Source organism: Mandrillus leucophaeus, unplaced genomic scaffold (assembly GCF_000951045.1).
Source record: "Mandrillus leucophaeus isolate KB7577 unplaced genomic scaffold, Mleu.le_1.0 Scaffold65, whole genome shotgun sequence".
NCBI classification, from domain to species: Eukaryota; Metazoa; Chordata; class Mammalia; order Primates; family Cercopithecidae; genus Mandrillus; species Mandrillus leucophaeus.
In genome coordinates this window covers 6,058,210-6,070,258 of record NW_012107030.1, presented here as the reverse complement: position 1 = coordinate 6,070,258, position 12,049 = coordinate 6,058,210, and the positions used below count along the sequence as shown (strand labels likewise).

The 12,049-nt window shown below is 38.8% G+C and overlaps 1 protein-coding gene across 5 annotated transcripts in view; it reads right to left on the bottom strand.

Moving 5' to 3' along the window:
- KIAA1598 (KIAA1598 ortholog) overlaps positions 1–12,049 on the bottom strand; it is a 126,490-nt gene that overhangs the window by 42,081 nt on the left and 72,360 nt on the right. For all 5 annotated transcript variants that reach the window (XM_012001121.1, XM_012001126.1, XM_012001125.1 and 2 more), the window contains 2 exons: positions 2,743–2,896; positions 542–641 (listed from right to left, as the gene is read on the bottom strand). In XM_012001121.1, the coding sequence (XP_011856511.1) occupies positions 542–641; positions 2,743–2,896 (254 nt within the window). The remainder of the gene's footprint in view (positions 1–541; positions 642–2,742; positions 2,897–12,049) is intronic.

Genomic DNA, 12,049 nt, shown 5'->3' with positions numbered 1-12,049 from the left:
CATTAAAGGAAATCTTAATGTTATTGAATGAAATTTATATATTACAAGAAGGGAATAATATATTGGCTTATTAGGCCACTCTCATGCTGCTAATAAAGATACACCTGAGACTGGGTAATTATAAAGGAAAAAGGTTTAATTGACTCACAGTTCCACATGGCTGAGGAGGCCTCACAATCATGGTGGAAGCCAAGGAGAAGCAAGTCATATCTTACATGGCAGCAGGGAAGAGAGAACTTGTGCAGGGGAATCCCTCTTTATAAAACCATGAGATCTCATGAGATTCACTATCATGAGAACAGCATGGGAAAGACGCACCCTCATGATGCAATTACCTCCCATGACATGTGGGAATTGTGGGAGCTACAATTCAAGAGGAGATTTGGGTGGAGACACAACCAAACCGTATCACTGGCCTTTAGAAAAATTTCCAAGAAAAGCATCAGCTAGTATCTTTCATGCTTTTAATATGGCTCCTCTCATGGCAGAATCTGATGGGGAAGAACATTTGATGCAGAGCAGTCTTCCTGGATATGCTTACCGGATAGGATTGGGAGGTGGAGGGGGAAGTGGTGGTGGAGGAGGAGGTGGTGGAGGTACTGAATTCTCAGACTGGTTCACTCGTTTCTGGAGTTCATCAACTGCACAGAGAGCAAGCATTCAGAAGAGAGCTGAAACAAGCAACTAAACATTGTTTATACATGTGAAAGAAAGAACATAACCTTTCTCAATAAGTTCTTTTTATTAAGGCAAAATAAAAAATTTCAATATGAAATTGCAGACCTTTTTAAACTTTTCACTATCTAGTCTACTGCTAATGCAAGAGAGGACTCCCATCTATCAATATTAAATGTTATCTTTTTGCTGTATATACAACTTTAGAAAAGAAAAAACAATCAAAACAATGGCTGAAGGGTAGGAAGAAGTGAGTAGGCTGAAGAAATATTTGTTAACAACGAAGTATATTACTCAAACACTAAGAAATTGTTAATACTTGACTTTAAAAGTGTACAGACCAAGAATTAATTTTAAAGATGACATTTAGTAACGAATTTTAATAACTGCATACTTCTCTCCCCTGCTTAATTTCCTTCAAAAACTGCAAATACTAGAGTCTTTGATTTTAACCAGATTCAGCTTCCTAAATCTGTAACTCAGAAACTTTTTGTTCTTTTGAAGATATTTCTGGAAATGCACCATATTCCTTCAAGTCTTTCATGAAGCAGGCATTTTACTTAGGAAGCACCAATGATGTCAAAGTGCCTATGAATGGTGCTACAGGAGACATAACACCTGACTTCAAGGAACTGAACTTGTTTATAGCACAGATGCTAACACCTATGAGATAATGGGTAAAAGGTGCTGCATACTGTTGGCATTCAGAGGTAGCTCTCCCTGTCCACAGCCATTCCACTTTCCCCAACTAAGTGTACCCCCAAGGATCTGTCCATTTGTATTTACCCTCAACACTTAAATAGGCAGTGTGGGCTATGCTCTCCAAAACTGAGAATCCACTGGTCATTTCATGTGTATACACCTATCCCTCCAAGAGGAATCTGAGTTCTCTGAAGACAAAAAGCATGGTTCCTTTTCCTTCTGTCTTTTTTTTTTTTTTTTTTTTGAGATGGAGTCTTGCTGTGTTGCCCAGGCTGGAGTGCAGTGGCGTGATCTCGGCTCACTGCAAGCTCCACCTCCCAGGTTCACGCCATTCTCCTGTCTCAGCCTCCCAAGTAGTGTATCCTAGGATAGGGCTGGGTACACACACAGCAGATGCTAAGTATTAATAAAAGGCATTCAGAATTGAACCTCATGTGTTTCCAGTGTCTGCCTCCTCCATTCATAATAAAAGTGGCTTTGGCTACAGGCTACTCTGATATTCACTAAAAAGAATGGAATATTTCTTAATTTTGGATCAATTAAAAAATAAATTATAATCAATTTTTATTGTGGATTAGAAAGCACTGAATGCTTTTAGAAGGAAAAAAGGCCTACGTGGTTCTTCTGCATAGGTTTCAAAATTCTAGTATAAAATTAACCAAAAAATATCTGCAGTGAATATTGAAGCTATTATAAAGGGAATGTACCTGCCTTCTTAAATTACCGACCTTCCAACAGAGACTTACACATACGCCTGTATAATAATCTAACTCGCACATTCCCGTTAAGCCTTCTAGAACTGAATGAATAAATCTTTTGATTTAAGTATCCCCTGGTGTTTTAAAAGGTTTTCCATTTAATAGATATATTGTTGCCCAGCTCATTGTTAGGTACGATATAGAAAGTATTATTTCATGTGTATAATTAGACACCAAAGACCAAGGTGGTATGAACACCAAAGATGAAGATAGTATGTTTAAAAAGTTTAATTCTTTCTAAAAATGCAACTCTAAGTGAACAAAATAAAGTACATAATGAATATTCACCTCTGAAGCTCTGAAAAATGCTGAAAAGTTTGGTCCTCCTAGAGAGATGCTAATGGTATCTCTGTGTCTTAATTCTGTATATGATGTTTATAAGGGCTCTAAGTCCAAAAAAGAAGTCTAAATATTTGTGAATTATTTAATACAGCAGCTATTCTACTGAATTGCAATGGTTAGAAATGAAGGAACTTAAAAACAAGTCTTGGTATTTTTCCACAGCATTCAGTAAATGTTCTAGACTAACTACATGCCAGGTTTTGTACTAGGCATGAGTAATTCAAAGATTAATAGTAAGACATAGTAGCCTACTCAATGCCTTTACCAGAGTGCTTTAAATTTCTGGCTTTCTCTTCGGAATTCTGATATTTCAATTCCAATTCCTTTTTATCTTCTTCTAGAAGCTCCAGTTGCTGTTTAAGGTTGTGTATTTCTTTGTGGAGTGTTTCATTTTCTAGTTGCTCTTCTAATTCTTTGACCTATACGTTATTTAAAAAAAAAAAAAAAAAAAAAAAAGACTTTTATGGGTGACAGTTTTTCCTTTGTCAAAGAAAAGAAAGGGAAAAAATAAGTATTTCCCTTTGACCGTACTTCATAGCAAACAGATTCCGATCCATCTTAACAACCATGCAAATTCTAGACACAATTAACACAAAATCAAAATCAGCTCTTTGATTTAAAATAAATTTACTGGGAGTTATGTACTAGACACTTGAATTTTTTTAAGTTTTATTTTAGGTTCGGGATACATGTGCAGGTTTGCTATATAGGTAAATTGTGTGTCACAGAGGTTTGGTGAACAGGTTGTTTCACCACCGAGGTAAAAAGCATAGTACCTGACAGATACTTTTTCGATCCTCTCTCTCCTACCCTCCACCGTCAAGTAAGCCCCAGTGTCTGTTGTTCCCTTCTTTGTGTCCATGTGTAATCAATGCTTAGCTCCCACTTAGAAGTGAGAACATTTGGTTTTCTATTCCTATGTTAGTTCCCTTAGGATTATGGCCTCCAGTTCCAATCATGTTGCTACAAAGGACATTATCTCATTCCTTTTTATGGCTACATAGTATTCCATGGTGTAATGCGTACCACGTTTTCTTTATCCAGTCTACCACGGATGGACACTGAGGTTGACTCTACGACTTTGCTATTGCATATAGTGCTGCGATGAATATATACGTGCATGTGTCTTTATGGTAGAACGATTTATATTCCTTTGGGCATATATCCAATAATGGGATTGTTGGGTTGAACGGTATTTCTGTTTTAAGTTCTTTGAGAAATCGCCACACTGCTTTCCATAATGGCTGAACTTATATTCCCATCAGCAGTGTATAAGTGTCCTATTTCTCTGAAACCTTGCCAATATCTGCTATTTTTTGACGTTTTAATAACAGCCATTCTGACTGACACGAGATGGTATCTCATTGTGGTTTTGATTTTCATTTCTCTAATGATTAAGCATTTTTTATATGCTTGTTAGTCACACAGACACTTTAATTTTTAAGTATGAGTCACTTTTGTAACCATTTTCAAAAGAAAAATTCAGGTAATATTTTAAAAGACCCCAGGGGACACAAATTTAGTAATAAGTATCAAAAGTCTTCCAAAAAAAAAAAAAAAAAAAGAAAGGCTTTTGATTCAGTAAAACCACTTTTAGAAATTATTTTTAAAAATACTCTGAAATGAATTCACAGAAGTGGTTTTTTGCTTTGTTTTGTTTTTGTTTTTGTTTTTGTTTTGAGACAGAGTCTCACTCTTTTGGCCAGGCTGGAGTGCAGTGGCGCGATCTGGGCTCACTGCAAACTCCGCCTCCCAGGTTTAGGCAATTCTTGTGCCTCAGCCTTCTGAGTAGCTGGGGCTACAGGCACATGTCACCACACCCAGCTAATTTTTGTATTTTTAGTAGAGACAGGGTTTCACCACACTGGCCAGGCTAGTTTCGAACTCCTGGCCTTAAGTGATCCACCTGCTTCGGCCTCCCAAGGTGTTGAGATTACGGGCATGAGCCACCACACCTGGCCTGGAGTGTTCTTTACAACAGCAAAACACTGCAAATAACCTAAATGTCCACCAATATTTTTGATTTAATAAATTATGGCATGTTTATTCAATGAAATATGATGCAACTATTTTAAATCACATAGTTAACTATATACTGACATGAGAAGATATATTACCAATGGAAAAAAAATCAGGGCATAAAATAGTATGCATGGTATGATTCAGTTTAAACAAACTATATTTATAAAGTTATATATTTACAGAAAGTTCAGCTATGCACCAAAATATGGGATACTTGGTTAATCTTCTTTAACTTTTGCTATATTTTAAAAATGTATTATAAGGAGCATATGTTATTTTTATAATTGCAAAAACCATATGCTGTGCTTAAAAGACTGCTGCATCTGCAAGGGAACTTACAGACAGCTAAGAAACATTTTAAGCCACATACAGATGGTCCCCAATTTAGGATGGTTTGAGATACAGTTTTTCGACTTTACAATGGTGTGAAAGTGACACGCATTCAATACAAACCACACTTCGAATTCTGGATTTTGATCTTTTCCCAGGCTCGCAATGTGTAACAAGATACTCTCTCACAACCCTCTGCAACAGCAGCCAGCCACAGCTCCCAGTCAGTCACATGATCATGCAAGTAAATAACTGATACTCTAGAGCCGGGGTCCCCAAACCCCGGGTGTTGGACCGGTACTGGCCCATGGCCTGTTAGGAATCAGGCTGCACAGAAGGTTAGCAGCAGGCAAGAGCAAGCATTACCGCCTGAGCTCTACCTTGTCAGATCAGCAGCAGCAAGAGACTCTTATAGAACCACGAACCCTATTGTGAACTGCACATGCAAGGGATCTAGGTTGGCCGCTCTTTATGAGAATCTAATGCCTGATGATCTGAGGTGCTGCAGTTTCATCACAAAACCATCCCCCACCCTTTTCCCTCCCCAGTCCATGGAAAAAGTGTCTTCCACGAAACTGGTCCCTAGTGCCAAAAAGAATGGGGACTGATGCTCTAGTTTTCCAGTTTTGATTGATGCTCTGTGTTTCCAGTTGACTCTGCCCAATTGTAGGCTAATGTAAGCGTTCTGAGCACATTTAAGGTAGGCTAGGCTAAACTATGATAATTCAGCAGGTTAGGTATATTATTTTTGATTTACAATATTTTCAACTAACATGGGTTTATCAGGATGTAACCCCATCGTAAGTCAAGGATCATCTGTATATGAAAAGACTGTAAGAATAACTGTATGTATATATACAGAGTATAACAGTTTTAGAAATAGTGATTATTATAATTTCATTGACAACTTTAATCTTCAGTATCCAACAAGGTATACATACAACAATTTAATCTTTTTTATTTATTTATTTATTTATTTTTATTTTTATTTTTTTGAGACGGAGTCTCGCTCTGCCGCCCAGGCTGGAGTGCAGTGGCCGGATCTCAGCTCACTGCAAGCCCCGCCTTCCGGGTTCACACCATTCTCCTGCCTCAGCCTCCCGAGTAGCTGGGACTACAGGCGCCCGCCACGTCGCCCGGCTAGTTTTTTGTATTTTTTAGTAGAGACGGGGTTTCACCATGTTACCCAGGATGGTCTGTCTCCTGACCTCGTGATCCGCCCGTCTCGGCCTCCCAAACTGCTGGGATTACAGGCTTGAGCCACCGCGCCCGGCCAACAATTTAATCTTAAACCTAAGCTCAATTCAGTAGGTTCTAGGCATGTATTATTTGCTAAATGATTTAACTGTAAGTAGCTGGACTTTTCAGAACCAAAAGTTAAATTCTAGCATAAACTGAAACAAAAACACATTTTTTTTTCTCTTTTCTTGAAAAGTAATTCCTACACATGGGGACAAAAGAAAGAACGAAATTCTTTCCCTCCCACCCTGTTCTCCAGTTCTCTTTCCCACCTGTCCATCCAGAGGTACTCTACATATATATCAACATTTGTTTTTAAAATTATTTTCATTATTTATTTATTACACTTTAAGTTCTGGGGTACATGTGCAGAATGCACAGGTTTGTTACACAGGTATACACGTGCCATGGTGGTTTGCTGTACCCATCAACCTGTCATCTACACTAGGTATTTCTCCTAATGCTCTCCCTCCCCTTGCCCCCCACCTCCCAACAGGCCCTGGTGTGTGATGTTCCCCTCACTGTGTCCATGTGTTCTCATTGTTCAACTCCCACTTATGAGTGAGTACATGCAGTGTTTGGTTTTTTGTTCCTGGATTAGTTTGCTGAAAATGATGGTTTCCAGCTTTATCCATGTCTCTGCAAAGGACACAAACACATCCTTTTTTATGGCTGCATAGTATTCCATGGTGTTTATGTGCCACATTTTCTTTATCCAGAAAATGTGGTGGGCATTTGGGTTGGTTCCAAGTCTTTTCTATTATGAATAGTGCTGCAATAAACATGTGTGTATGTGTCTTTATAATAGAATGATTTATAATTCTTTGGGTATATACCCAGTAATGGGATTGCTAGGTCAAATGGTATTTCTGATTCTAGATCCTTGAGGAATCGCCACACTGTCTTCCACAACGGTTGAACTAATTTATACGCCCACCAACAGTGTAAAAGCATTCCTATTTCTCCACATTCACTCCAGCATCTGTTGTTCCCTGACTTTTTAATAATCGCCATTCTAACTGGTGTGAGATGGTATCTCATTGCCATTTTGATTTGCATTTCTCTAATGACCAGTGATGATGAGTTTTTCATATGTTTTTTGGCCACATAAATGTCTTCTTTTGAGAAGTGTCTGGTCATATACTTTGCCCACTTTTTGATGAAATTGTTTGTTTTTGTGTGCGTGAATTTAAGTTCCTTGTAAATTCTGGATATTAGCCCTTTGTCGGAAGGATAGATGGCAAAAATTTTCTCCCATTCTGTAGATTGCCTGTTCACTCTGATGATAGTTTCTTTTGCTGTGCATAAGTTCTTTAGTTTAATTAGATCCCATTTGTCAATTCTGGCTTTTGTTGCCATTGCTTTTGGTGTTTTAGTCATGAAGCCTTTGCCCACACCTATGTCCTGAATGGTATTGCCTAGATTTTCTTCTAGGGTTTTTATGGTTTTAGGTCTTACATTTAAGTCTTTAATCCACCTTGAGTTAATTTTTGTATAAGGTGTAAGGAAGAGGTCCAGTTTCAGTTTTCTGCATATGGCTAGCCTATTTTCCCAATACCATTTATTAAATAGGGAATTCTTTCCCCATTGCTTGTTTTTGTCAGGTTTGTAAAAGATTAGATGGTTGTAGATGTGCGATGTTATTTCTGGGGTCTCTGCTATGTTCCATTGGTCTATATCTCTATTTTGGTACCAGTACCATGCTGTTTTGGTTACTGCAGCCTTGTAGTATAGTCTGAAGCCAGGCAGGGTGATGACTCCAGCTTTGTTCTTTTTGCTTAGGATTGTCTTGGCAATATGGGCTTTTTTTCTGGTTTCACATGAAATTTAAAGCAGGTCTTTCTAATTCTGTGAAGAAAGTCAATGGTAGCTTAATAGGGATAGCATTGAATCTATAAATTACTTTGGGCAGTATGGCCATTTTCATGATATTGATTCTTCCTATCCATGAGTATGGAATGTTTTTCCATTTGTTTGTGTCCTCTCTTATTTCCTTGAGCAGTGGTTTGTCATTCTCCTTGAAGAGGTCCTTCACATCCCTTATAAGTTGTATTCCTAGGTATTTTATTCTCTTTGTAGCAATTGTGAATGGGAGTTCACTCAAGATTTGGCTCTCTGTCTGTCTATTATGGGTATATAGGAAGCTTGTGATTTTTGCACACTGATTTTGTATCCTGAGACTTTGCTGGAGTTGCTTATCAGCTTAAGGAGATTTTGGGCTGAGATTTTGGGTTTTCTAAGTATTCAATCATGTCATCTGCAAACAAGAGACAATTTTACTTCCTCTCTTCCTATGTGAATACCCTTTATTTCTTTCCCTTGCCTGATTGCCCTGGCCAGAACTTTCAATACCATGTTGAATAGGAGTGGTGAGAGAAGGCATCCTTGTCATGTGCCAGTTTTCAAAGGGAATGCTTCCAGCTTTTGCTCATTCAGTATGATATTGGCTGTGAGTTTGTCATAAATAGCTCTTATTATTTTGAGATATGTTCCATCAATACCTAGTTTACTAAGACTTTTTAGCATGAAGGGGTGTTGAATTTTATTGAAGGCCTTTTCTGCATCTATTGAGATAATCATGTGGTTTTTCTCATTGGTTCTGTTTATGTGATGGATTACGTTTATTGATTTGAGTATGTTGAAACAGCCTTGCATCCCAGGGATGAAGCCGCCCTGATTGTGGTAGATAAGCCTTTGTATGTGCTGCTGGATTCGGTTTGCCAGTATTTTATTGGGGACTCACATCGATGTTCATCAGGATATTAGCCTGAAATTTTCTTTTTTTGTTGTGTTTCTGCCAGGTTTTGGTATCAGGATGATGCTGGCCTCATAAAATGAGTTAGGGAGGAGTCCCTCTTTTTCTATTGCTTGGAATAGTTTCAGAAGGAATGATACCAGCTCCTCTTTGTACCTCTGGTAGAATTCGGCTGTGAATCCATCTGATCCTGGGCTTTTTTTGGTTAGCAGGCTATTAATTACTGCCTGAATTTCAGAACTTGTTATTGGTCTATTCAGGGATTCAACTTCTTCCTGGTTTAGTCTTAGGAGGGTGTATGTGTCCAGGAATTTATGCATTTCTTCTAGATTTTCTAGCTTATTTGCATACAGGTGTTTATAGTATTCTCTGATGGTAGTTTGTATTTCTGTGGGATTGGTGGTGATCCCCCCTCTACATTTTTTATTGTGTCTATTTGATTCTTCTCTCTTTTCTTCTTTATTAGTTGGGCTACCGGTCTACCTATTTTGTTAATCTTTTCAAAAAAACAGCTCCTGGATTCATTGATGTTTTTTGAAGGGTTTTTCGTGTCTCTGTCTCCTTCAGTTCTGCTCTGATCTTAGTTATTTCTTGACTTCTACTAGCTTTTGAATGTGTTTGCTCTTGCTTCTCTAATTCTTTTAATTGTGATGATAGGGTGTCAATGTTAGATCTTTCCTGCTTTCTCCTGTGGGCATTTAGTGCTATAAATTTCCCTCTAAACACTGCTTTAGCTATGTCCCAGAGATTCTGGTATGTTGTATCTTTGTTCTCATTGGTTTCAAAGAACTTATTTATTTCTGACTTAATTTTGTTATTTACTCAGTAGTCATTCAGAAGCAGGTTGTTCGGTTTCCAGGTAGTTGTGTGGTTTTGAGTGAGTTTCTCAATCCTGAATTCTAATTTGATTGTACTGTGGTCTGAGAGACTGTTTATGATTTCCATTCTTTTGCATTTGCCGAGAAGTGTTTTACTTCCAAATATGTGGTCCATTTTAGAATAAGTATGATGTGGTCCTGAGAAGAATATATATTCTGTTGATTTGGGATGGAGAGTTCTGTAGATGTCTATTAGGTCTGCTTGGTCCAGAGCTGAATTTAAGTCCTGAATATCCTTGTTAATTTTCTGTCTCGTTGATGTGTCTAATATCAACAGTGGGGTGTTGAAGTCTCCCACTATTATTGTGTGGGAGTCTATACCTCTTTGTAGGTCTCTAAGAACTTGCTTTACGAATCTGGGTGCTCCTGCATTGGGTGCATATATATTTAGGATCATTAGCTCTTCTTGTTGTATTAATCCCTTTACCATTATGTAATACCCTTGTCTCTTTTGCTCTTCATTGGTTTAAAGTCTGTTTTATCAGAGACTAGGATTGCAACCCCTGCTTTTTTTGCTTTTCAGTTGCTTGGTAAATATTCCTCCGTCCCTTTATTTTAAGCCTATGTGTCTTTACACGTGAGATGGGTCTCCTGAATACAGCACACCAATGGGTCTTGATTCTTTATCCAATTTGTCAGTCTGTGTCTTTTAATTGGGGGCATTTATCCCATTTACATTTAAGGTTAATATTGTTATGTGTGAATTTGATCCTGTCATCATTATGCTAGCTGGTTATTTTGCCATTAGTTTATGCAGTTTCTTCAGTGTGGTTGATCTTTACAATTTGGTATGTTTTTGCAGTAGCTGGTACCAGTTTTTCCTTTCCATGTTTAGTGCTTCCTTCAGGAACTCTTGTAAGGCAGGCCTGGTGGTGACAAAATCTCTCAGCATTTGTTTGTCTGTAAAGGATTTCTCATTTGCTTATGAAGCTTAATTTGGCCAGATATGAAATTCTGGGTTGAAAATTCTTGTCTTTAAGAATGTTGAATATTGGCCCCCACTCTTTTCTGGCTTGTAGGGTTTCTGCAGAGAGATCCATTGTTACTCTGATGGGCTTCCCTTTGTGAGTAACCCAACCTTTCTTTCTGGCTGCCCTTAACATTTTTTCCTTCATTTCAACCTTGATGAATCTGACGATTATGTGTCTGGGGGCTGCTCTTCTCGAGGAGTATCTTTGTGGTGTTCTCTGTGTTTCCTGAATTTGAATGTTGGCCTGTCTTGCTGGGTGGGGAAGTTCTCCTGGATAATATCCTGAAGAGTGTTTTCCAACTTGGTTCCATTCTCCCCATCACTCTCCGGTACACCAATCAAACATAGGTTTGGTCTTTTCACATAGTCCCATCTTTCTTGGAGGCTTTGTTCATTCCTTTTCAGTCTTTTTTTCAATAATCTTGTCTTCATGCTTCATTTCATTAAGTTGATCTTCAATCTCTGATATCCTGTCTTCCACTTGATCAATTTGGCTATTGATACTTGCATATGCTTCACCAAGTTCTCCTGCTGTGTTTTTCAGCTCCATCAGGTCATTTCTGTTCTTCTCTAAACTGGTTATTCTAGTTAGCAATTCCTCCAACTTTTTATCAAGGTTCTTGGCTTCCTTGCATTGGATTAGAACATGCTCCTTTAACTTGGAGGAGTTTGTTATCACCCACTTTCTGAAGCCTACTTCTGTCAATTTGTCAAACTCATTCTCCATCCACTTTTATTCCCTTGCTGGCTAGGAGTTGTGATTTTTTGGAGGACAAGAGGCATTCTGGTTTTTGGAATTTTCAGCCTTTTTGCACTAGTTTTTCCTCATCTTTCTGGATTTATCTACCTTTGGTCTTTGATGTTGGTAACCTCTGGATGGGGTTTTTGCGTGGATGCCCTTTTGTTGATGTTGATGTATTCCTTTCTTTTGTTAGTTTTCCTTCTAGCAGTCAGGCCCCTCTGCTACAGGCTGCTGGAGTTTGCTGGAGGTCCACTCCCAACCCTGTTTGCCTGGGTATCATCAGTGGAAGCTGCAAAACAGCAAAGATTTCTGCCTGCTCCTTCCTCTGGAAGCTTCATCCCAGAGGGGCACCTGCCAGATGCCATCTGGAGTTCTCCTGTATGAGGTGACTGTAGACCCCTGCTGGGAGGTGTCTTCCAGTCAGGAGGCACTGGGGTAAGGGTCCACTTGAGGAGGTAGTCTATCTCTTAGCAGAGCTCAAGCACTGTGCTGGGAAATCTGCTGCTCTATTCAGAGCCGGCAGGCAGGAACGTTTAAGTCTGCTACAGGTGCGCCCACAGCTGCCTCTTCCCCCAGGTGCTCTGTCCCAGGGAGATGGGAGTTTTATCTATAAGCCCCTGACTGGGGCTGCTGCCT